Source organism: Hyla sarda, chromosome 1 (assembly GCF_029499605.1).
Source record: "Hyla sarda isolate aHylSar1 chromosome 1, aHylSar1.hap1, whole genome shotgun sequence".
In the NCBI taxonomy this organism is placed as follows: Eukaryota; Metazoa; Chordata; class Amphibia; order Anura; family Hylidae; genus Hyla; species Hyla sarda.
In genome coordinates this window covers 109082210-109109873 of record NC_079189.1, presented here as the reverse complement: position 1 = coordinate 109109873, position 27664 = coordinate 109082210, and the positions used below count along the sequence as shown (strand labels likewise).

The following is a 27664-nucleotide window of genomic DNA, read 5'->3' as shown; positions in this document are numbered from 1 at the left end:
AGTTAACAAGAGCAAAAGGAAGATTAGAAAAGTTACTTTTCTAGGGGTTTGTCTTTTGCTTGCACCCTACTAAAGCCTGAATTGGCACCAAAGCAAAGTTGTTTATGAAACATTATTCTAGCATATGGTAATTATGGCAAAATGGGCAGCTAGAAGGCACGTCAGTCAGGTCAACTCGAGCAAAGAGAACTGTTGCCAAATATTAAATGAATTCTAAAATATCTGTTGACTGTCTGGCAATGTTGGGAGTTGTAGTTTAGCAACAGCTGGAGAGCCACAGATTAAAGACCCCTTCCCTAAACCATATCACATATTATTTTATATTACAGGGCTCTTATGATCCATGATCCACAACTAGAGTATAAAAAGAGCCTGCTGTGTTATTTTCTAGATGAAAAAATAAAAGGTTACATTTAAAGTAGTACTCTAGCATTTTATTTATCCTATTATGCCCTGGCTGCCACTAAAAAGAGAAATAAACCTTAACTTACATCTCGCTGCTCCCCTGGTGCCACCTTCTGTCGGTGCCAGGGCCCATTACATGACACTGCCACTCAGCCAATCACCAGCCGAACCAGGACTTGGCTGTGGCCAGTTATTAGTTGAGCACAGTGTGTCGTGTCAGACCCAGAAGTAGGATAAAGACCAGGGATGGAGGACAGGAGAGTGATATCGGGGGCACCCGGGGGCAGTGTGAAGTTAGTTAAGGTTTATTTTATTATTTGAGGCAGCCCTAGCATATTGTATCCCTTTAATTGCATCACCTTTCACCTAAATCACTCAGTAGAATAAACAATGATCCAATATGTGAGACAACAGTCTCATATTCTGTTTGGAAAGCATCAGAAGTAAATCAGTTTTACCACTAGGTGGAAATAAAGCCAAAACTTAACAACGGTGTCTGCACTTCATGAATGAATTTGTCATTGTTAAATGTTGACATTATCCAAAGTTGCCTTTGGCAATTTACCCTGGATCTACAGTGGTAGACGTGCAAATCTGATAGATATTGTTAGTAAATGGTGGCGCTGCAAAGGGAGCACATTTAGCTTGGGTTAAGGAACAAAATGTAACAGTAATAGCTCAGTATGCTAAGTATTAGTCAGTCTCTTAGAAGCTGTAACGAATATCTTTTAGAGGTGTTGCTTCCTAACAATGCTTTAAATATCTTTAGACTGCTAAGCAACCGCTTGCAGGTGAAATGTGAAGCTTAATCCTGTCTGTATGTGCAGACTCCCGGGGAGGTTCTCCTTCAGCAGCCATTTATTAACACCCTTTTACAGTACGGCTGTCCCAGCTACCATCCTAAGAAAGTTGTGGGGTGGCTAAAGGTTTACTTAAATGGGCACTGTCACCAACTTTATTTTTTGATATGTTGTAGTACTTATGTACTACAACATATCTCTAATATACTTTTATTTTTATTTTTTTTAATTGTTTCATTTACATTTGAAAACCGGCCACTAGGGGTCTCTCTCCTAGTGGCCGGCTGCAGCCTGGCGTGACGTCACGCCTGAAAAAGGACCGATGCGGCCGGGCATCGGTCCTTTTTCATTCAGCCTGCGCTCGCTCCCTGCCTGTCAATCAGACAGGCAGGGAGCGAGCACATTGGCTCCCCGGCCACTGGCTGGGAAGCCACTCCTCCCGCACATCGCCGTCGCCTCCTCGTCGCCGCCGCTGTCCCTGCACGCCCGCTGCTGGACTCTGCAGTAAGTGTAATGGGGGGGGTGTTGTGATGGAGGGAAGGGGATATGGCGCGGGGGGGGGAGGGAGACGGAGGGGACGGGCTAGCGCCGCATGTAACTAATAGTTTATCTACACAGGGTGCCTTCAGCTGTTTCAATACTACAACTCCCAGCATGCCCTGACAGCCAATAGATGTCAGGGCAAGCTGGGAGTTGTAGTGATGAAACAGCTGGAGGCACCCTGTGTAGATGAACTAAGGGGGGAAGTCCCCCCCCCAGCAGGCATCAGTGACGTGGTGCCTGCTGGGGAAGGCTGCCTGGTAGTAAGCACACTGCCAGGCAGACAAAAAGCATTTTTAATATAGTAAAAATAAAAATTAAAAGCAGGGAGGGGGTTAGGGATAGATTGGCAATAGACAGGGAAAGAGAAAAAAAATAGGATGGTGGGAGCTACCCTTTAATGCATAATATGGGGGGCATTTATAAAGACCGGCATCTCATCTGGTGGTTTGAATGAATGCCCCGTCAACATCCAACCCTAACCCACCCCCTTATGTGTATGGGACCTCCGGTACATCTTCTGATCGCGTTATTCTCAGGCTGCAGTGATTAACCCAGATTTTTAAAGCGTACCTGTCAGATCCAACAACATTTTTTTTTATAATATATCACTCAGTACCTAATCCTGACCATATATAAAATGTTTATGTGTCTAGCACCTTTATCTATTTTTTTATTACACTTTTAATTTAGCTCACTAGTCTGAATTCCTCTCAAAGGGAGGGGGAGTGGCCTCACTGTGCAGGTCTCCGCCCCCTCCCTCAGTGTGCTGTCTGCTCACATCCTCCCTAGCATTAGCACAACTACAATTCCCAGCTTGTCCTCACTGACAGTAGCGGGACACAAGCTGACAGCGGGAGGATTTTTCCTCCAGCTGTGAGTCCTGCGCTCACAGCTGTCAATCACGGAAGTGTGTCCATGACATAGGTGATGATGCATGGACACAGCAGGACTAGTATGTGTCCAAGCAGGCGGGGGGGGGGGGGGTCAGTTGTTTGACTGGCTTTTTCAGTATGAAATGCAGAAAATTTTCTAATGAAAACAATTGCAGAACCTATTGGTCTTGCATGCTTTACAACATATCAAAAGTTTTTGGGTAGGCAGCTGCGGAGAATGGGATGGGATATGAAGTCGGGATATGAGGACAAGATATGAGGTCAGGATATGAGGTCGGTATATGAGGTCGGGATATGAGGTGGGGATGTGAGGTCAGTGTCACGATTCGGCTATGGGTTGTGGATCCGCTGTGTCAGCGAGGGATTGGCGTGGACCGTGCTAGTGGACCGGTTCTAAGAGGCTACTGGTATTCACCAGAGCCCGCCGCAAAGCGGGATGGTCTTGCTGCGGCAGTAGCAACCAGGTCGTATCCACTAGCAACGGCTCTACCTCGCTGACTGCTGAGAAGGCGTGAGACAGAAGGACTAGGCAGAGGCAAGGTCAGACGTAGCAGAAGGTCGGGGGCAGGCGGCAAGGTTCGTAGTCAGGATGGGTAGCAGAAGTTCAGGTACACAGGCTTTGGACACACTAAACGCTTTCACTGGCACAAGGCAACAAGATCCGGCAAGGGAGTGCATGGGAGGAGGTCAGATAAAGGCAGGGAGCAGGTGGAAGCCAATTAAGCTAATTGGGCCAGGCACCAATCATTGGTGCACTGGCCCTTTAAGTCTCAGAGAGCTGGCGCGCGCGCGCCCTAGAGAGCGGAGCCGCGCGCGCCAGCACATGACAGCAGGGGACCGGGACGGGTAAGTGACCTGGGATGCGATTCGCGAGCGGGCGCGTCCCGCTGTGCGAATCGCATCCCCAACGGCCAAGACAGTGCAGCGCTCCCGGTCAGCGGGACTGACCGGGGCGCTGCAGGGAGAAAGACGCCGTGAGCGCTCCGGGGAGGAGCGGGGACCCGGAGCGCTAGGCGTAACAGTACCCCCCCCTTAGGTCTCCCCTTCTCTTTGTCCGGTAACTGCCTCCCCTGGGATGAGGACACCGGGAAAGGATGGAGGGTTTCCTCAACGGCAGGCAGTACAGCAGGAGTGGGAATGGGGAGGGAGGGCAGAGGGCGAGGCCTGGCACGGGGCAGTGTGACACCAGGACGGGGGCCATGGGGAGGCACAGAGGCTTGCCTGACGGGACTGGGAGGGGGGGAGAGGCACTTCCTGTGGCAGGCAGAGTCCCAGTTCCTGATCTCCCCGGTGGTCCAATCAATGGTGGGGGAATGAAGCCGGAGCCAAGGCAGACCGAGGAGGACCTCAGAGGTGCAGTTGGGGAGAATGAAGAACTCAATCCTCTCAAGGTGGGGTCCAATAGACATGAGGAGGGGCTCTGTGCGGTAACGCACGGTGCAGTCCAATCTGGCTCCGTTGACCGCGGAAATGTAGAGCGGCTTGACGAGACGGGTCACCGGGATGCTGAATTTATTAACAAACGACTCCAAAATAAAATTTCCAGAGGCACCGGAGTCCAAGCAGGCCACGGCTGAGAGGGAGGAGTTGGCTGAAGAAGAAATCCGCACGGGTACCGTGAGACGTGGAGGAGCAGACTTGGAACCAAGAGACGCCACACCCACGTGAGCTGGGTGCGTGCGTGCGTTTCCCAGGCGTGGAGGACGGATAGGGCAATCCACCAAGAAATGCTCGGTACTGGCACAGTAAAGACAGAGATTTTCTTCCCTACGGCGATTCCTCTCTTCCTGGGTCAGGCGAGACTTATCCACTTGCATGGCCTCCTCGGCGGGAGGCCCAGGCGTAGATTGCAACGGATACTGTGGGAGAGGTGCCCAGAGATCTAAGTCTTTTTCCTGGCGGAGCTCTTGGTGTCGCTCAGAAAAACGCATGTCAATGCAGGTAGCTAGATGGATGAGTTCTTGCAGATTGGCAGGAATCTCTCGTGCGGCCAGCACATCCTTGATGCGACTGGATAGGCCTTTTTTAAAGGTCGCGCAGAGAGCCTCGTTATTCCATGATAACTCGGAGGCAAGAGTACGAAATTGGATGGCGTACTCGCCCACTGAAGAATTACCCTGGACCAGGTTCAACAGGGCAGTCTCGGCAGAAGAAGCTCGGGCTGGCTCCTCGAAGACACTCCGGAGTTCAGCGAAGAAGGCCTGGACTGTGGCTGTGGCAGGATCATTGCGGTCCCAGAGCGGTGTGGCCCAAGACAAGGCCTTTCCTGAAAGAAGGCTTACTACGAACGCCACCTTAGACCGTTCTGAAGGAAACAAGTCCGACAACATCTCCATATGCAGGGAACACTGAGACAAAAATCCACGGCAGAGTTTAGAGTCCCCATCAAATTTGTCCGGCAGGGACAAGCGGAGGTTAGGAGCGGCCACTCGCTGCGGAGGAGGTGCAGGAGCTGGCGGAGGAGATGGTTGCTGCTGTAGCAGAGGCAGAAGTTGCTGTAACATGGCGGTCAACTGCGACAGCTGCTGTCCTTGTTGGGCAATCTGCTGCGATTGCTGAGCGACCACCGTGGGAAGATCAGCGAGACTTGGCAGCGGCACCTCAGCGGGATCCATGGCCGGATCTACTGTCACGATTCGGCTATGGGTTGTGGATCCGCTGTGTCAGCGAGGGATTGGCGTGGACCGTGCTAGTGGACCGGTTCTAAGAGGCTACTGGTATTCACCAGAGCCCGCCGCAAAGCGGGATGGTCTTGCTGCGGCAGTAGCAACCAGGTCGTATCCACTAGCAACGGCTCTACCTCGCTGACTGCTGAGAAGGCGTGGGACAGAAGGACTAGGCAGAGGCAAGGTCAGACGTAGCAGAAGGTCGGGGGCAGGCGGCAAGGTTCGTAGTCAGGATGGGTAGCAGAAGTTCAGGTACACAGGCTTTGGACACACTAAACGCTTTCACTGGCACAAGGCAACAAGATCCGGCAAGGGAGTGCATGGGAGGAGGTCAGATAAAGGCAGGGAGCAGGTGGAAGCCAATTAAGCTAATTGGGCCAGGCACCAATCATTGGTGCACTGGCCCTTTAAGTCTCAGAGAGCTGGCGCGCGCGCGCCCTAGAGAGCGGAGCCGCGCGCGCCAGCACATGACAGCAGGGGACCGGGACGGGTAAGTGACCTGGGATGCGATTCGCGAGCGGGCGCGTCCCGCTGTGCGAATCGCATCCCCAACGGCCAAGACAGTGCAGCGCTCCCGGTCAGCGGGACTGACCGGGGCGCTGCAGGGAGAAAGACGCCGTGAGCGCTCCGGGGAGGAGCGGGGACCCGGAGCGCTAGGCGTAACAGTCAGGATATGAGGTCAGCATTTGAGGTCAGGACATGAGGTCAGGATATAAGAACGGCAAATTAGGTCAGGATATGAGGTTGGGATATAAGGAAAGGATGTGAAAACAGGATATGAGGTCAGTTTCTAGAAAAAAACGTTCTTCAAATGCGCGAAAATTTTTTTCATAGGCCTGTTTAGCAGACATTTTATTGCAGTACATTTTCTCTTAGCTTAATGTGACCTGCCTTATATAACTCACATGTAATTTCTCTAAGCCAGTGCTGTCTCGTGACCAATGCATTCATCCCATTCTAAAATAAGCTTCCAGCAGCCTCTTCTTCACAGCAGATAGTGTTTTGTGCTTGTATATTGTACATGCTGAAACTCAATACAAGCTCGGTGACCCCTGACCTGGGAAAATGTCATCTTTCTTCCAGACTATGCCTATGCTGTTCACAGCTGTAGCAGTTGTGCCCATTTTTAGAAACATGTCAGTTTTGCTGCTGACACTAAAGGGGTTGTGCAGAGAATTCAGTTTATACTTAAAAGAGCTCAGTGTTGGGTGAAAAAGATTTTTTTAAAAAAAAATGTACTCGCCAGCTGCTGATCCCATGCTGGTGCTTTCTATTCTCCTGTTGGCAGGGGTCAAGTCCTGGGAAAAAAGTGTGGGAACTCAGTTCCCGCAAATTCCTGCAGGACTTGAGCACTGCCTGTTGGCACTTACCAAATGTCTGCTCAGGCAATTACTGGTGGTAGCAACGGTGACCCAACCCACCCAACGATTGGCTAAGGGGGCATTTCCCATGTGTCAAGAGGACAGCAAGAAGCACATGGCAATTGCTCTGTTCCCTGTAAACCAAGAGCCTAGATTGCAAGAGCTCTATCTACCATATCTGTTATGACTTATACGGAGCTGTAAAACAGTGAAAAAAAAAGATTCTATGACAGCTTAGGCAACCTTAGGCCTGGCTAGGTGCCTCCCACTTCACTGGACACAATCCTCTCCTTGATGTGACAGGTTACCTGTTGAATTCTTTGTAAGCGTAAGTTCACATGGTGGAATTTCTGTGGAATTGCTGAACAGATTTCTGCTATTCCGCCAGAATTCCACCAAAATTGTGGCCGGAAGAAGCGATACGTGAAGGAAAAAAAAGCATCATGTGACGCAAAATGGACATTGCCTGTTCAGCCCCTGCCCCCTCTCCCCGGTGTAGCAGCTCCAATGATCAGTACATTTATGTTGTCATGCCACAATAAACTTTTTAAGATCCTGAAAACAGGATGGTGAGTGCTATATTCTTCTATACTTGTTGGATTTATGCTTACCTCTATGTTCGTATGACTGCATTGAGCACCTCCGCTGTTTAAAGGGGTACTCCACCCCTAGACATCTTATCCCCTATCCAAAGGATAGGGAATATGATGTCTTATCACAGGGGTGCAGCACACTTCTGAAAATTGTTTTTAGAATGCTGGTTTTGGGTAACCATGGTCTTGATGTCACGCTACACTCCCTCGTGATGTCAAGGCCTGCCCCCTCCATTCATGTCTATGGGACTGGCCATAGCGGCATAATGTTCAGGGGGGCCCAAGTGGCCAGACCAGACATCTTATTTTTTGGATAGGGGATAAGATGTCTATGGGTGGAGTACCCCTTTAAGAAGCTTCTACAGTTTTCTGGCAGGCGTGCCATTAGCTGGTAGCCAAAAAATAAACTGCAGTGCCTAGTTTTAGGGTACATTCCCACCTGGCGTATACGCAGCGTATTTCACGCTGTGCAAAAACTGCGTATCCCTCGCTCACCATACACACAAGACTTTCCGGCGGCAGCCCTATGTGTGTAGTGAGTTTTGGAGGCGGAGCCGCGCATCACAGTCACGCCGGCACACGGCCCCACCTCCAAAACTCACTGCACACATAGGGCTGCCACCGGAAAGTCTTGTGTGTATGGTGAGCAAGGGACACAAGTGTATTTCCCGCTACCGCTGCAGATTTTGTGCGGTGTGAAATATGCTGCATATACGCCAGGTGAGGACATACCCTTAATCTGCTTTCTACCAGTATTTAAAAATAGGTTTTACAACCCAGTAACATCCTTATGCTGTAGGTCATCACTTCCCAACCAGTGTGCCTCCAGCTGTTGCAAAACTAAAACACCTTGCATGTCCAGACAGCCAAAAGCTGGATGCAAATTGGATGGGAAACAATGCTGTGTCACCATTTAGAAGATATTTTACTAACACCTTTATCTTTATGAAAGATCACAGGGAAATTTTATAAGAAAGACCTAATACATGACATTGTCTTGATGGCAACACCCATGCCATTTTACTGGCAATAAAATTAGCATTTAGAAAACGAATGTATTCCCAGACAATGGGTGTCTGAAACGGGGGTTATAAATTAGGCTACTGCAGTCTATTGTCATGGCATCTCCTTCAAGTACTCTATTATTTACAGCAATCAATCCAAACGTCCACCCTACATTGAGTACATTGACATAGGAATTTGTAAAAAGATAGAATGACTGAGTTTTGCCTGCTTACCATTTATTTCTATGCCATACAGCACAACTATGTGTAGTGCACTGGGGGAGGTTGTTGTACAGGCTGGGCGGGAGTAGTACTCCCTTGGGGTAGGAGATGGTGGCATCACGTGGCAGGGTGGTATAGCTAACCTGATGATCCCCTGTGAGCCCAAGCAATCTTTTGTCAAGGGTGAGAACTCCAGATACTTGGATAATGTGGAAACAACTGGAAAACTTTACTGGATGTTCTGTGCAGATCCAAGTAAAATACAGTCTTTTTTGCACAGAGCAGGATGTTACACTTTTTAAGCAGATGAGTGAATAGCTGGATGTTACACTATTAAGCACGCGAGTGAATAGGTTCACACTACAGAATTACCGACCGGAATTCAGTTCAGGAAGGTAACATGCAGGTGAATGAGCTGATCCAAGTAGGAGAAATGGGGAAGAGGGAACTCCAGCTCCACAATGGATAAAATTTAACCTTTATTGGTACATGTAAAAAATCCAAAAATGAACAAAAAAGACCAACAGTGCTCTGGTGAGTTAAAACCCAAGTCAACCGACGCGTTTCGGACCGCTAACAGTCCTTAATCATGGTGCTACATCCTAACCGGACAACTGCCTTATATATACTAGATAGTATATCAAAGTCACATGACAGATTACGTCACAATCTGAACCACACCTGTTGCATGATAGCTGATAATGAAGGTTGCGGCGAGCAAATGATAGATATAAATGTGGTAAGTTAATACAATATGAGAACTTAATATATATACGCTAAATCACTCCTATAATTCATACCTTTCGGGTATCTCGTGTCTAACATTAGTATCCAAAAGCCTTCACGTTTCAAAAGAACACATGACCAGTCTCCACCTCTTCGTGGCGGATGCACCCTTCCAATGCCGCAGACTTTTATGGAAGACACATCCCCTTGATGAGTATCATGAATGTGTTTTGCAAGACCTGATAGAGAACGCATATTGAAAGTCGCAGCGTGTGAACCATGAAAGTGTTCGTATATGCGTCTTTTCAATTTGCGGGTAGTGCACCCAACATACTGCACTTTACACGCTTCACATGTTGCTAAATAAACAACATGTGTCGTGTCACAATTAATAAAGGTTTTAATAGGGTATCTGTTTCCATTTGCAGATGATGTAAACTCCGCTGTCTTGTTAACATGTTTGCATAGATTACATCTAGTGCGTGCACACTTAAAAAAGCCCTTGAGGTGGAGCCAGGTGTCTGAGGGTTCATCGTTCAATGTATCGCTTGGGGATAACTGATTGCGTAGTGTACGACCCCTTTTGGCCACATAGTGAACCCCTTTGTGTAAAATAGACATCAGTATCTCATCCTCAAGCAAAACCGGTAGGTGCTTGGATACAATATTCTTAATAGCTGAAAAATCTGTGCTATATTGAGTAGAAAATGTAACCTTATTAAGAGTATTGACACCAGTGGTTTTGAGGTTAATTTTCTCTACTAATAGGGCATCACGACTTTTGCTCTTAGCTATATTCTTGGCTCTATTGAGTGTAGGTCTGGGATAACCTATTGCTGTCAACCTGTTATCAATGTCAATCCATGATTGTTCAAAAGTAGTATCTGTTGACGAGGCTCGTCTAGCCCTTATGTATTCAACAAACGGTAAATTCCTTATGACGTGACTAGGATGGCAACTGGTGGCATGTAATATGCTCTTCCCGGAGGTGGATTTTCTGAACATTTTGGTATGTACCGACCTGGTAGGTAAGTCGCCTTTCAGGTGGACATCCAAAAAATTGATAGAAGGTCCCCCCCCACTCCAACGTAAATCTTAAATTGAGATTGTTATTATTTATGTAGCTGAGGAACAAAATAGCCTCCTCCTGGGACTGGGACCATACCAGGAGGAGGTCATCTATATATCGGCCGTACCACTGGATTGCACCAGCAAATGGATTGTCGGCCGAATATAGATGAACCTCCTCCCAGTAGGACATGAATAGATTGGCTAGACTAGGGGAAAATTTAGACCCCATGGGGCAACCCGTAACCTGGATATAGAAATCAGTGTCAAAGCGAAAAAAGTAATTTTTTAAAAGAAAGAGTAATGCATCCAATAGAAAATTACACAATGTTGTATCATAATTACCATATTTTCTTAAATGATATTTGACTGCTTCTATTGCCAAATGGTGAGGAATACAAGAGTATAAACTTGCCACATCACAAGACACCCATGAATAGCCATCCGACCATTCAAAATTTTCAACCACTGACAATAGTGCTTTTGTATCTCGAACATAACCTGCAGTACGTAAGACTAAAGGTTGCAACAGCATGTCTACCCATGATGCCAGCCTCTCATGCACCGAGCCAATCCCTGCCACAATGGGGCGTAAAGGTGGAGGGAAAGTTTGTTTGTGAATTTTAGGGAGTGCATGAAAAATTGGCATCACAGGACATTCAGGAAAAAGAAATTCAGCTTGCTGTTTACTAAAAATATTCAAAGATGCGCCATAGGATATCAATGCCTTTTTTTTTTGTTTTACAATTTTTTTCTATGCAGGTGAATGGGTTTTCTGTTAATCCATACTCACTGCTGAATTTTCTGGTCGGAATTTCCGACAGAGAATTCTAATCAAATAATTCGGCCAGAACATTGAATCCGCTCAATCTTCTGGTGGAGTGCGTGCCGCAAACATTGTCATCTATCGGAACGGCAATGTCTATGCGGTCCTAGCTCCATCTGATTCAGAGTCCGAATCTCCAGCCACAAATTCTGTCATTTTAACCTGGCCTACAAGTCATTTTTTCAGCAGTTAGGCTGAGTTTCTACTTGTATTTTTGTCCTGCGTTTTTTGGGTTGAAAAAAACACCTGAAAAAACGCCAGTGCAATTTCCTGCGTCTGCCGTTTTTCTGCCGTTTTTTCTGCCGTTTTTTCATTTGTGTGTAAATTGCACCTTGGCAGTTTTTTTGGTACCCAAAATTTGTTGGGTACCAAAAAAAAAAAAAGGATGCAGTAGTGATGGAAAAAAAATTTTCAACGAAATGTATATATTTTATAACAAAATTTTTATAATTTTTTTTTATAAAGTCAAGTGTGTATTTCACTTTTTTCTCTATTTTTTACATTTCATTTTTTAGGTAGTACTACTACTCCCAGCATGGAACAGACTGTACTAATAGACATATCGCCCCGGGTGTCAGTCGTGACACCCGATGCGATCGTCCATAATATAGCAGAGATGTGGAGCGGCTCTATACAGCGCTCGCATCTCTGCACTATACTCTGGCCAGTGATGTGAATAGAACATCACTCATTCATATTTCTTATCACCCATTTCATATTTCATTCATATTCACACTGTGCTCCATGCTGGGAGCTGTAGTATCTGCATTAATAGACAGATCGTAGCGAGTGTAATTTCTGACACCTGTTGCGATCTATTAATGCAGGTACTACATCTCCCAGCATTGAGGAGAGTGTGCTACATGTTGGGAGCAGTAGTACCTGCATTTAAGGAAAGATCACAGTGGATGTCACTCCTGACACCTGCTGTGATCCTCCTGTATAATGTATAGATGCGTGTGGCCGCTCTTCTATGGTCCCCTGCACTGACGTATATATACACATATTCCTATTTCCCACAGAGAGCTGTGATTGGCTGGAACCATCTGGCCAAAATATGAATAGGTGTATATATAGAGTAGTGTAGGACCATAGAAGAGCGGCTGACCGCATCTATACATTATCGCAATGGGCGATATGTCTATTAGTACAGGTACTACTACTCCCATCATGGAACAGTGTGTTAAAAAAAGTAAAAAATTAAGAAAGAAGTGAAAAACACACACACTAAATTTTTATTATTGTCGGCTACATTTTTAGGTCCCCACCCGCCCACATAAATTGATCCCTGTTGTAAAAACTAATAAAAATTTTGTTATAACAAAGATAAATTTCATTAGATACAATTTTTTCCTTCACTATTGTATCTTTTATAGTTTCTTTTTTTAATGGTACCCTACGAAATTTTATTAAAAAAGGTACATTTTTGGATCGTCCAAACAAGAATAAAAACCGCCTACAAAAACGCCAAAGTTAAAACCCACATATCGTTTTTCTTGTCGTTTTTTCACTCCCATAGACTTCTATGGGAGAAAAAAGCCATGATTTTGACAAAAATAATCGCCAGTGGCTCAACATGCTGCAATTTTGGAAAACCACCAAGGAGATGAAAAATGCCAAAAAAGAGTGGAAAAACGCCAAAAGGATTAAAAAAAATACCAAAGTGAAAAACACCAAGTGGAATAAGAATTTAGCGATTTCTCATTGATTTAGAGCTAACATCTGGCCGCAGCTTTTTTGGCCGAAAAAACGCAATGCGGCAGAATTGGCGTTTTTCTTGGCGTTTTTCCAAAAAAAAAAAAAAAAAGTACAAACTTAGCCTTGTAGTGGCTAAAAAGTCTCTAGTGTGTTTATTGACTGTGTAAATGAAGTTACTAATGTTGATGCAGTTGCAGACAGGACACAGGTTGGCTTATTGTGGTGCACTTGTGGTGTACTTTTACTTAAGGGTTTGTGTCATGATATCGGAGGTGATGCAGAAAGCGTCTGTGACGTGTTTAGCCACACAGTACTGACTCTGACTGTAGGCCACTGTATCCTTATTCAGCTTTCTTCTCCTATGGCTAAACAATACTCCTTGAAGCTGGAAACTTAAAGGGGTACTCCGGTGGGAAAAAAATATTTTTTAAATCAACTGGTGCTAGAAAGTTAAACAGATTTGTCAATTACTTCTATTTAAAAATATTAATCCTTCCAGTAATTTTCAGCTGCTGTATGCTCCACAGGAAGAGAGCACTGTGGTCAGACAGAGAATTCTAAAAAGAAAAGAACTTCCTGTGAAGCATCTGATAAGTAGCTGATAAGTACTAGAAGGGTAAGATTTTTAAATAGAAGTAATTTACAAATCTGTTTAACTTTCGTGCACCAGTTGATTAAAAAAAATAGTTTTTCGCTGAAGTACAACTTCAAGCACGGTGCCTTCACACAGGACTTGTGACTTGCTTGACATAGGCTTTTGCTTGAACAGGGTACAGGAACTAAGATAAACTTTAGACTAGGTGTATGTATGTAGAGTTAGGAAATGTTGCTCTCAGCAATGCCAAGCTGAGACTCTAAACTGGTTTGAGTACTGTCCACTGGGGAAAGGAGGCTAGACTAAGGACTCTTCCAACAGCCTACCAGAAGCATCCTCATAGAAACTTACCTGGAGAGCCTGTCATGTGACCAAGGCATCACTCATCTTTCCATGATCTGCAGATTTATACCTAACACTTACATTATACCAAAGTGTATGCTTATACACTTTGGTATACTAAGTGTACTTGTAGATCACAGACTACAGAATAGCATGCAATGTCAGGCTGCTGCTTCCAAAGCCGGCAGGATATTGTCATGTATCAAAAGAGGCATGGACTCAAGGGACAGGGACATAATACTCCCCCTTTATAAAGCATTGGTACGGCCTCACCTGGAATATGCTGTTCAGTTTTGGTCGCCTGTTCATAAAAGGGACACTGCGGAGTTGGAAAGGGTGCAGAGATGCGTGACTAAACTAATATGGGGCCTGTGGAAAATGAAAGAAGCAATCTGATTGGTTGCTATGGGCAACTGCACCACTCTTCCTCTGCACAGGTTTTGATAAATCTCCCCCTAAGTTCCTGCACCTTTTCCAAAGCAGGAACACTGTTCCCATTAGCAGGAGTCCTGCAGGACCACAATTTGACTGGAAATCTTGGGCTAGTTCCCCCACTTTTTTTTCCCAGGACTTGACTCCTGGTTATACCCTTTCTGATATGCACCTTATAGATACTTTTGCAATAATTGTATGCACCTTAGTAGCATGCACCTCTTTTCAGTGCCCCTGTGTACTCTCATTGCCAAACTTCTCTATGATTACATGTATGTATGTTTTTAACAGACATTGGCCCAGATTTATCAAACTATGTGAGAGAAAAAGTGAAGTGATTTTCCACAACGACCAATGACAGCTCAGCTAGTGAGCTCTGGTAAAGTGCAAGCTGAGCTGTGATTGGTCACTGGAAAAATCACTTCACTTTTTCTCTTACACAATATATCTGGGCCATTGAGATTAATAAAGTACTAATTGATTTATCTATTCAATGACTGGTGTTTAACAATTTGGTGGTGATTTTGTGACATTCAGGCCCAGTGATACAATTCTTGGCCATTTTTTTATTTTTCTTGGAGTAATAAGCCATGTTTATGTAAACTTACCAAATATAGGCAGCCTAGTCTTGTTTTGGTCAGTTGCAATAGTCACCTGTACACCTTCTGGAATATGATGCTTTGAAGGTGTAAGTGGTAAACTTCTGCAGGAGGATGCTGTTTGAATGCTTCTTCTGGTTTGTGATGCTTCTTTATCCCTATGGTTTGCCACATCAGCTCTAGAAAAGCCTCTTAATGACAAGGTTTCTGGGTCACCAAGACGGGACAGCGGATGTTCAATCATGGGGAGCCTTGGCATCGAGGATCGAGGTGGTGATAGAATATGACTAGACATTGTGCACAACTGAGCTGCTGTATTCTGGAGAACATAAAGGAAGAAATCAATATCCTTAATCATGGGTACAAAGTGTAAATATAGTAACACAGATCAAAATTATTAACAAATGATCAATTTGGTCCACTATCAGGGACTACAGCTACGGGTGCTCCTGATCTTAAAGGGGTATTCCGCCCCTAGACATCTTATCCCCTATCCAAAGGATAGGGGATAAGATGTCAGATCACCGGGGTCCCGCTGCTGGGGACCCCCGGGATCTCCGCTGCGGCACCCCGCCATCATTACTGCGCAGAGCGAGTTCGCTCTGCATGTAATGATGGGCGGTACAGGGGCCGGAGCATCGTTACGTCACGGCTCCGCCCCTCGTGACGTCGCGGCCCGCCCCTTTCAATACAAGTCTATGGGAGGGGGCGTGACGACCACCACGCCCCCTCCCATAGACTTGCATTAAGGGGACTGGCCGTGATGTCATGAGGGGCGGAGCCATGACGTCACACTGCTCCGTCCCCCGTATCGCCCGTCATTACGCACAGAGCGAACTCGCTCTGTGCTGTAATGATAGCGCGGTGCCGCAGCGGGGATCCCGGGGGTCCCCAGCAGCGGGACCGCGGCGATCTGACATCTTATCCCCTATCCTTTGGATAGGGGATAAGATGTCTAGGGGCGGAGTACCCCTTTAAATGAGAATCATCTTTGCCTATATATCCAGGGTATCTAGGCCAAATCAAATCTTGGCCAATGCAGATACAGATGATCCTTTGTGTATATGAAGGAGTCTTCAAATAAACAAAGCATCATCTGTATCTGCATTGGCCAAGATCTGGCCTATAGGATGTCACAGGAGAGTTTATACCCTTTCTCCCCCACTGCTGAACATCCTGTATAAAGTCACTATAAAGACCTGACGGGGGACATTTACTAATCTAGTCTATTCTGGGTATGCTTATAGACCAGCGTATGTATTAGTCTCCTGTCTATTGTGCTCCTAATTTATCAAAGGTCTCACAGCCCTTGATAAATTCTGTGCTCAGACTTCAGGGTCTACAGCTTAAACTGCATTTAGACCTGCTCCAACATGGTCTGACATTTCAGCGTATTTTGGGCAGATGCGACTTGTCGCACAAAAGTCGCACTTGATAAATTCAGCACCAATGCATTTTCCAATGCATTTCTGTCTAAAATAGACTTGAATGCATCATGTTCTAAAAATCCTCTACAGCAAAAGTCGCAGAAAAGTCGCACATATTTAGACTGCGACTTTCTGTGCGACAAATTTAGACAGGAAAAACCAGTCTAAATCCTTTGATAAATCTCCCCCGATATGTTTTGTGCAACCTGGGCCACATCTGAATTCAGCTGGACAAGTTGCTGTGTATTTCTTCTGTACACCGAGCCCTCCTGATCACAATACATAAAGGGGCTATTAAGTTAGAAATATGGCCAAAATCTGTTCTATAAACATGCCTTAGGTAAGTGTGTCCATTCTCAATAAGAACATATTATGCTTTCCTCTAAATGGAATGAAAAGATGTATTTCACGCTCCTCTAATGTAGGACACTGACCCATTGCCTAAGGCAGTGTTTCCCAACCAGGGTGCCTCCAGATGTCGCAAAACTACTACTCCCAGCATGTCTGGACAGCCGAAGGCTGTCCAGGCATGCTGGGAGTTGTAGTTTTGCAACAGCTGGAGGCACCCCGGTTGGGAAACACTGGCCTAAGGGTTCACACATGCCAAAATAAGAACAAAAATAAAGTATTGATAAGATAGTCTGCTTCTTTCCATGTAGTAGCAGGTCATCCAGTTCATCGTCTGCAAACATTGGCCCAGATTTATCAAGACTGTCAGGTTTCCCCACAGCAACCAATCACAGCTCTGCTTTCTTTTTACCAGAGCTCATTAAGATATAAAAGCTGAGCTGTGATTGGATGTTATGGGAAAACCATAACAAACCAAAATCCGCGCGTGTGAACATACCCTTAGGGAGGTTTATCAAAACTTGTCCAGATGAAAAGTTGCTGAGTTGCCCATAGCAACCAATCAGATTGCTTCTTTCATTTTTTATCAAGGCCTCTGCAAAATGAAAGAAGCAATCTGATTGGTTGCTATGGGCAACTGGGCAACTTTTCCTCTGGACAGGTTTTGATAAATCTCCCCCTATGTTGCAATTCATTCCATTCTTCCACACTTTCTAGCACAGGGTAGAAAAAACACATGTGATTTGCGGCTATGGCCTAGACAGCCTGGTTTTCACATTAACCATAAACAGCTTAGAATATGCAGAAGTGCATTAAAGGAGTAGTCCAGTGGTGACTCAGTGGTGAGCAACTTATCCCCTATCCTAAGGATAGGGGATAAGTTGCAGATCGCGGGGGGTCCGACCGCTGGGGCCCCCTGCGATCTCCTGTACGGAGCCCCGACAGCCCGCGGGAAGGGGGCGTGTCGACCTCCGCACGAGGCGGCAGCCGACACGCCCCCTCAATACAACTCTATGGCAGAGCCGAAGCGCTGCCTTCGGCAATCTCCGGCTCTGCCATAGAGATTTATTGAGGGGACGTGTCGGCCGCCGCTTCGTGCGGGGGTCGACACCCGCTATCTGGGCCGAGAGCCGGGGCCCCGTACAGAGAGATCGCAGAGGGCCCCAGCGGTCGGACCCCCCGCGATCTCAAACTTATCCCCTATCCTTAGGATAGGGGATAAGTTTTTCACCACTGGACTACCCCTTTAACTAATGCTAAATATGTAGATTCCATATCCAGAAGATACATTATAATGACTGAATAGGTCATATGAAGGGCAAAGATAACAAAGTAAGGAATTGTGTAACCTGTTATGTTTCCAAGCCACAAGGAATGTGGTTGTCTGTATTGTAAATAACAAGAGATCTTTATTAGACACTTCTGTACACTAGCCAAAAGAAACGCAACACAATGTAACCCTATTCAGACCAGAACATGCCAGATTAAATCAATATAACCAGTGATTATGATCTTAGGGGGACATGTATCATTATTTGTGTATGGTAGGAGCAGTTTACCCCTTTTCCCGAATTCTAAATTATGCACAGAAGCGCTAAATTTATCAATCAAGCGCAATGAGTTTCATAAATTGAGGGCAAATATAGTAATCTCCTCAATCCACTCTTTGAAAAATAGAATCGATGATTTAGAGCATCGTGCTATGTTAAGTCCATGTTGGCTTATATTTGAGCAAAAAAACCTGCTCTTGCGGCCAAATTTTTGGTGTCAAGGAAAAGTACGCAGTTAATAAATCCATGCATACTATATATGGCACTCCAAGGTACCCCGATTTAGCCACATCTGGAGGACATGCTCTACCAAAACGTGCGCAAAAAAGGGCTTGCGCAAAATTTTGCGCAAAAAAAATACACACAAAACAGGGGTAAAATCTTTGATACATGCCCCTCTTGGTGTCTATATATATATATATATATATATATATATATATATATGCCAAACATACTAAGAGATCTTGACTAATTCACCCATTCACAGTTATCTGAGTACAAAATCGGAGAACTGATATTTCTCCTGAGCTTTCAACATCGTCCTTCCTTAGAATTATACCGTTTATATAGGGTATATGCATTTCAGTATCTGCAAATGAGAAGCATTGTGACAAGCTTTTTAAGTATCTGTCACTAGATGGCTTTCACTGTAATAGGGGCACTTTGAGTAATTGGTACTAGGCTAAGTTTCTACTTGTTTCTTTTGTGGCCCAAAAAAACGCCAGAATAAAACGCCAGAAAAAAAATGCCACAGCCTTTTCCTGTGTTTGGCATTTTTTTTTTCTGGTGTTTTTTCTGTCGTTTTTTGCCTTTGAGGGGAAATTACATTTTTGGCCCCTTTGACGTTTTTTTAAATTTGTTGGGTACCAAAAAAAAAAAAATGGAACCTGGTAGTGGTAGTGATGGAAAAAAAATTTACGAATTTTTAATTAATTTTTAATAAAGTGTGTGTATTTCACTTTTTTTCTAAATTTTTTACATTCTTTAGGTAGTACTACTACTCCAAGCATGGAATAGACATATCGCCTGACACCCGACACTCCTGACACCGGTGCGATCGTCCATAATAGAGCAGAGATGCGGAGCGGCTCTATACAGCACTCGCATCTCTGCTCTGTACTCTGGCCGGCCAGTGATATGAATAGAAATTCACATCACTCATTCATATTTTCCGCCCAGAGTGGGGATTGGCCAGATGGTGGCAGCCAATCACAGCTCTCAGAGGGAAATATGAATGAGTATTGTTCTATTCATATCACTGGCCGGCCAGAGTATAGTGCAGAGATGCGAGCGCAGGAGAAAGCCCCTCTGCATCTTTGCAATAGATAGGACAATAGCATCGGGTGTCAGTAGTGACACCCGCTGTGATCTGTCCTTAACTGCAGGTGCTACTACTCCCAACATGGAGCACACTTTGCTCCATGCTGGAAGCTGTAGTACCTGCATCAATAGACAGATTGCAGCGAGTGTCACTTCTGACACCTGTTGCGATTTGTCTATTAATGCAGGTACTACAGCTCCCAGCATGGAGCAGAGTGTGCTCCATGTTGGGAGTAGTAGTACCTGCAGTTAAGGAAAGATCACAGCAGATGTCACTCCTGATACCCGCTGTGATCCTCCTGTATAATGTATAGATGCGGGCGGCCGCTCTTCTATGGTCCCCTGCACTGACGTATATATACATATATTCATATTTCCCACAGAGAGTGGCTGGAACCATCTGGCCAATCACAGCTCTCTGCAAGAAATATGAATAGGTGTATATACGGCAGTGAAGGGGACCATAGAAGAGTGGCTGGCTTCATCTATAAATCATACAGAAGGATCGCAACGGAACCCAGGGCGATCTGTCAATTAGTACAGGTACTGCTACTCCCATCATGGAACAGTGTGTTCCATGCTGGGAGTAGTAGTACTACCTAAAAAATGTGAATTATAAAGAATAAAAAGTGAAAAACGCAGACTACATTTTTATTATCGTCAGCTACATTTTTAGTGCCCTGCCGGCCCACATAAATTGATCCCTGTTTAAAAATGAATAAAAATTTTGTTATAAAAAGATAAACTGCGTTAAATACAATTTTTTCCATCACTACTGTCTTTTTTTTTTTTTATGGTACCCTACGAAATTTGATTAAAAGAATGTATCTCCATCTATTTTGGATTGCTAAAGTCCAAAAAAGAATAAAAACCGCCTGCAAAAATGCACATGGCATTTTTCTTGGCATTTACTTGGCACAGACTTTAATGGGAGAAAAATGCCACAATTTCAAGAGAAAAAACGCCATAGGCTCAACATGCTGCGATTTTGCAAAACCGCCAAGGAGCTGAAAAAGAGTGAAAAAACATCAAAAGGATTAGAAAAATGCCAAATTGAAAAACGCAAAGTGGAAAAAGAATTTTGCGTTTTGTCATTGAAACATCTTTCAATGAAAAAACGCCATGGGGCTGTTTTTGCGTTTTTTGGGAAAAACACAAAAAAAACAAGTAGAAACTTAGCCTTATGAGGGCACTGTGAGTAACACTGCTAGCAAGGGGTTAAGAGATGTAGGATGAGCAGAAATGAAAGAAACAGCAGAAGCCTGTCAGACAGGCTCACATATTGCAGGTACACAGCCCATGAACCCTCACATGCAGATACAGTAAAAACTGTAGATCTGCACAAGGCTGGAATAGGCTACAAGACCATCGCCAATTACCTTGGTGAGAAGTACAGGACAGATATACACAAAATATTGGTCGGGGGTTCCATAAAAGATCTCACCTCATGGATTTTCAAAGGTCACAAGAATAGTGAGAAATCAGTCCAGAACTACATGGGAGGATCCTGTCAGAGATCTCAAGGCAGTTGGGACCATGGTCAACAATTAAACAATTGTTAACACACTACGCTGTGAAGGACTGATATCCCGCAGTGCCCACAGGGTCCTTCTGCTCAAGAAAGCACCTGTACAGGCCCATCTGAAGTTTGCCAAAGAACATCTCAATGAGGCTGGGTTCACACAATGTTTTCAGACATACGGGATCGCATACGGCTTTAGATTCGGTGGAAAAACCGCATATGGGGCAAAAATTAGCCAACCGGAGTCAGCGTTTCACTTTGGTCGGCTCATTGAAATGAATTACATCCGGGCGGCATACGGCAGGGATACGTTAGCACCCGGTTTTAGCTCCCAGCAGACGTATGCGGTCCCATATGTCTGAAAACGTGGTGTGAACCCAGCCCGATTCAGAGGAGAACTGAGTGAAAGTGTTGTGAGACCAAAATTAAGCTCCAAACTCTGTTTGGAGAAGGAATGCTACCTATGACCCCAAGAACACCATCCCCACCATCAAACATGGAGGTGGAACATTATACATTGGGGTTGTTTTTGTGCTAAAGAGGAAAGACAATTTTATTGCATTAAATGGACAATGGATGGGTCTGTGTCCTTGGGTAAGGACTTACTTCCCTCAGTCAGGCCACTGAAAATGGGTTGGGGATGGGTATTCCAGCATGCCAATGACCCAAACAACATGGCCAAGGTAACAAAGTAGCATCTTAAGAAGAAGCACATTAAGGTCCTGGAGTAGCCTAGCCAGTCTACAGACCTTATTCCCAACGGAAACCTGTGAATGGGCTAAAGCTTGAGTTCCCAAAGATCAGCTTTGAAACTATAATGACTTGGAGAGGATTTGCAAAGAGGAGCGGTTTTTCTGGGGTAGTAGGGAAACTGACAGCCTGTTCACTAAGCCCAGTATACTGGGTTACAGTGCGAGCAAACTGTATAAAAAACAGTGGTCCCTTACTTGAATCTGTGCAGTAATTTCAGAGTTATTCCCCTTTTTTCTGCTATTGCGTTGCTGTGCGCAGAGGAGGCAAAGGTTCCCTGCTTCCTCAGTTTTCACGGCCCGGTCTGTCCCCATGTTGAATATGAAAATGTCTTCATTAGCCTGCCAGGGGTGAGCACTCCGCTCTCCAAGCAGTGTGCAGCTGTCACTGTCTTCTGGGTGTAGTAAGGCAGCAGCCTCTCTGGTCTGGTCAGACAGCAGAGCAGACCGATAACTTGCAGCAGAAAACCCAATACAGTGACCCCCGACCTACGATGGCCCCGACATGCGATCATTTTAACATACGATGGCCTCTCAGAGGCCATGGCATGTTGAAGGCAGCATCAACATACGATGCTTTTGTATGTTGGGGCCATCACATAAACGGCTATCCGGCAGCGCAGACTGCTTCAGCTGCCACTGGATAGCCGTTTACGGTGCCCCATGTGGTCCGCTGACGATCACTTACCTGTCCTCGGGGCTCCGGCGCGTCCTCTTCGGGATCCCCTGCATCGTCGGCGCTCTCCACCGTCGTCATCACGTCGCTGCGCACGCCGTCCCGTCATCCAATAGGAGCGGCGTGTGTAGCGACGTGATGGCGGCGACGGAGAGCGAGGATGCCGGGGAAGTAGAGGCCTTACCGGAGCGTCGGGGACACCCCGGGGACGCGGCGACAGTGATGGAAGGCGACATCCGTTGGCTGTCCGGGTATGCTGGGTGTTGTAGTTTTGCAACATCTGGAGGTCCGCAGGTTTTTATACCACTGTCCTATACTTTACATTGCACGGATCCCTCAACATACGATGGTTTCAACAAACGATGGTCCATTTGGAACGGATTCCCATCGTATGTTGAGGGACCACTGTATACCTCCAATGAATGCCTATTGATTTATATATTCCCATCCTAAAAAAAACTGTACTAAATCTAGTGGAATGGTGCAGACAATTTCACTGTAGGCTGCTTGTGGCACATCAAAGGATTTCTGGAAGTTTGGGATCACTGTGATGCCAAAGAAGGTTCTGATCACCAGGACCTTACTTGACATCAAGACCAAGGAAAGCAAATGTAAGCTGCGTATGTGGCCACTCACTAGGGCCTTCCTTGACATCCAGGGCAGGGAAAGGCAACTTTATCTGCGTGTGCTCCTGCAAAGGGATTCTGCGTAAAAAGGTGCACCCTGCAGGGGGGGTACTGAGTGGCTTCTGAGCCCTCTCTGTGAAATACAGGAGCGACAGCACAGGAGGCAGTAGCTATTGATTTTAGTCTGAATAGTGCTGAGTGTTTGCTGATTGTAGCCCCCACATACAGTGTCACAGTGAACTCAGCCGCACACGCAGCCGACAGCTACTATCACATCCCACACTGAGCCACTTAGTAATCAGTATTTAAAGGGGTACTCCACTGGAAAACATTTTTTTTTCTAAATCAACTGGTGCCAGAAAGTTTAACAGATTTTTAAATTACTTCTATTTAAAAATCTTAATCCTCCCAGTACTTATCAGCTGTTATATGCTCCACAGGGAATTCTTTTCTTTTTAAATTTCCTTTCCGTCTGACCACAGTGCTCTCAGCTGACACCTCTGTCCATTTTAGGAACTGTCCAGAGTAGAAGCAAATCCCCATAGCAAACCTATCCGGCTCTGGACAGTTCCTGACATGGACAGAGGTGTCAGCAGAGAGCACTGTGGTCAGACAGAAAGGAAATTGACAAAGAAAACAACTTCCTGTGGATCATACAGCAGCTGATAAGTACTGGAAGGATTAAGATTTTTTTTTATAGAAGTAATTTACAAATCTGTTTATCTTTCTGGCACCAGTTGCTTTAAAAAAAAAAAAAGGTTTTCCAGTGGAGTACCCCTTTAAAGTGAGCGGTTGCTGTAGAGAGCTTTTGGGGTGACTTTGTAAAATAGGTGATAAAAAGAAACAGAATATTAAATCTGAACTTAGGGGCAGATTTATCAAAACCACGAAGTGTTCTCTTTTAATTGTCGTAGGGCCCAAGTTGGTTAGGTCAGGCCATATGTGTCAGGATATTTCTGGACACATACACCAAGGTAAAAACTTGGCGTAAAAAACCTTAAAGGGGTACTCCGGTGAAAACCTTTGTTCTTTTAAATCAACTGGTGGCAGAAAGTTAAACATATTTGTAAATTACTTCTATTAAAAAATCTTAATCCTTCCAGTACTTATTAGCTGCTGAATACTACAGAGGAAATTCCTTTCTTTTCGGAACACTGATGACATCACGAGCACAGTGCTCTCTGCTGACATCTCTGTTCATTTTAGCAACCATGCATAGCAGATGTATGCTAAGGGCAGCATGGTGCCTCAGTGGTTAGCACTGCTGCCTGGCAGTGCTGGGAACTTGGGTTCAAGGACAACAATAAATAAAGCATTATTATTCTTATAATAATGTCAGCAGAGAGAACTGTGCTCTGATGTCATCAGAGAGCATTCCAAAAAGAAAAGAATTTCCTCTGTAGTATTCAGCAGCTAATAAGTACAGGAAGGATTAAGATTTTTTAATAGAAGTAATTTACAAATATGTTTAACTTTCTGCCACTAGTTGATTTAAAAGAAAAAAGATTTTCACCGGAGTACCCCTTTAAATAGAAAGAAATCAAACTGCAGCATGCTCATATATATATATATATATATATATATATATATATATATATACAAAGAATAAGTCAGCCAGCACTTTAGTTGATACCAAACTATTATATGGACCTGGCCTACAGGTGCACGCTACTAGGCTAGATATACAGCAACAGAAGAATGCAGCAGCACACTGCCAGCACAAGGATATAGGTGCAACATGAAAATGCAGTTAAAACATGGAGAGCTATACAGCTATGGTGTAATAGATGCAAATGTGAAACTATGAAATAGTGAGGCACTTAGCTCGCAAATTTGTCTCCGCCGGCGGTCAAATAGCTTGGACCGTCCCACCGCGATAAGGTGGCCTCTCCATGTTTTAACTGCATATTCATGTTTCACCTATATCTTTGTGCTGGCAGTGTGCTGCTGCTTTCTTCTGTTGCTGTATATCTAGCCTAGTAGCGTGCACCTGTAGGCCAGGTCCATATAATAGTTTGGTATCAACTAAAGTGCTGGCTGACTTATTCTTTGTCTGTATTGCACATACGGGGGAGTGGCTACCTCCATGTTGGCCTTGCACCCCACCCACCTCTATCAGGTGTGTATATAAGGTGTCTTGTTCCAGACCCTGCCATGCTTACTGAACTGTTCACACAGAGGCATATTCACAGTGTAGGGTCCGTCCCAAGGAGGCCACCTTATCGCGGTGGGACGGTCCAAGCTATTTGACCGCCGGTGGAGACAAATTTGCTAGCTAAGTGCCTCACTATTTCATAGTTTCACATTTGCATCTATTACACCATAGCTGTATAGCTCTCCATGTTTTAACTGCATTTTCTTGTTTCATCTATATCCTTGTGCTGGCAGTGTGCTGCTGCATTCTTCTGTTGCTGTATATATATATATATATATATATATATATATATATATATATAATATGGCAAAATCAGCATGCCTGTTCCTATAGCATACTACTCTCAGAAAGGACTGCATACCATTGGTGACAGGTCCCCTTTAACACAACAAATAATTATATGTAACAACTACAAATATACAGTTACTTGATTGAGCTGTTTTTTTCTTCACCAAGTCTTATACCCTTACAATAAATAATACTAAATATATAACAAACTTTACAAAATACAGAACATGACTCTTTAATCTTCACATCACATTCGATGCAATGTGCGAGCTCAATCTATTTCGTGTTACACTTTTGTAATCAAAGAGTTAATAGACATTTAATCTACCAAAACATCCCTGCCTTTCATGCCTCCAGGATCTGTGCTGCACTGTGCATTTAAATGCAATCTATTCAATGACATTCCCTCTTGTAAACATGTATCATAAGACTTGATTTTACTTTCCTTAGGAAGTTACACTTTCTGAATTCTCTATAGTTAAAGTAAACAGATTTTACCCTCTACTTACTGTGAGCCTGGTTGTGTCGTTTTGCTCTTTAATTCCTTATTATCCGTCTTGTTCGCTTTGTAGTCCTCACAGTGTTTGGTGTGGTGTTGTTCTCTTTTATTGAACAGAGACAGGTTGCTAGAGGCAACATGGAGAAACCTAAAATCTCCTGCCAAAGCTTTATAATAGGAGGCAGCAGCCAGCTCTGGGAGGCCTGACTGTCAGTCCATGCTCTGACCAACCCCCTGCATTCACTCACATTGTGACCAGCAGAGTCAGTGACTGCGGACAGTCAGGTTTAATATTTTGCTATAATGCGGATTAATCTACACATTTCTCAAGGGGTGGTAAAAATAAATAAAAATTGGCCCCCACCATGACATTTCATCACCATACAGACAGTTACTACATATAAAAAGACTGTGGTAGATACCTCCTCTACACAGATTCACAAAACCAAATAAGTGATGACAGTGCAGTTACATCCAGTGACTCTTCTAACTCCATGGCCCCAAGCTTCATGCCTGCAGCCAATGGAGGGCATACAGCAAATGATACCTATTAAAAACATTAAAAATGCCATTAAAACATAGGGCCAGGGGTGTGGATGGAGATTAGGGCTGCATATTCCTGTCCCTGACATACATGGTAAAATATAGGTAAGATATATGATACTAAGATATAGGTAAGATATATATATGATGGTAAGATGTAGGTAAGATATATGATGGTAAGATATAGGTAAGGTATATGATGGTAAGATATAGGTAAGATATATGATGGCAAGATATAGGTAAGATATATGATGGTTAGATATAGGTAAGATATATGATGGTAAGATATATGATGGTAAGATATATGATTGTAACATGTAGGTAAGATATATGATGGAAAGATATAGGTAAGATATATGATGGTAAGATATAGGTAAGATATATGATTGTAACATGTAGGTAAGATATGTGATGGTAAGATATAGGTAAGATATATGATGGTAAGATGTAGGTAAGATATATGATGGTAAGATGTAGGTAAGATATGTGATGGTAAGATATAGGTAAGATATATGATGGTAAGATGTAGGTAAGATATATGATGGTAAGATGTAGGTAAGATATATGATGGTAAGATGTAGGTAAGATATATGATGGTAAGATATATGATGGTAAGATATATTATGGTAAGATATATGATGGTAAGATATAGGTAAGATATATGATGGTAAGATATAGGTAAGATATATGATTGTAACATGTAGGTAAGATATGTGATGGTAAGATATAGGTAAGATATATGATGGTAAGATATATGATGGTAAGATGTAGGTAAGATATGTGATGGTAAGATATAGGTAAGATATATGATGGTAAGATATGATGGTAAGATATAGGTAAGATATATGATGGTAAGATATATGATGGTAAGATGTAGGTAAGATATATGATGGTAAGATATAGGTAAGATATATGATGGTAAGATGTAGGTAAGATATATGATGGTAAGATATATGATGGTAAGATGTAGGTAAGATATATGATGGTAAGCTGTAGGTAAGATATATGATGGTAAGATATAGGTAAGATATATGATGGTAAGATATAGGTAAGATATATGATGGTAAGATATAGGTAAGATATATGATGGTAAGATGTAGTCAAGATGTATGATGGTAAGATATAGGTAAGATATATGATGGTAAGATATAGGTAAGATATAGGACAGTAAGATGTAGGTAAGATATA

At 44.2% G+C, this 27664-nt stretch overlaps 1 protein-coding gene across 2 annotated transcripts in view; it reads right to left on the bottom strand.

Annotated features, from left to right (window-relative positions):
• The window catches only part of LOC130357354 (EF-hand calcium-binding domain-containing protein 6-like), a 251524-nt gene extending 225461 nt beyond the window's left edge, over nt 1–26063 (bottom strand). For both annotated transcript variants that reach the window (XM_056560048.1, XM_056560044.1), the window contains exons 1-2: nt 25944–26063; nt 14783–15092 (exon numbers count right to left, since the gene is read on the bottom strand). In XM_056560048.1, coding sequence (XP_056416023.1) covers nt 14783–15068 — 286 coding nt within the window. In that variant the 5' untranslated portion in view covers nt 15069–15092; nt 25944–26063. The remainder of the gene's footprint in view (nt 1–14782; nt 15093–25943) is intronic.
• Nucleotides 26064–27664: the final 1601 nt, after the last annotated feature.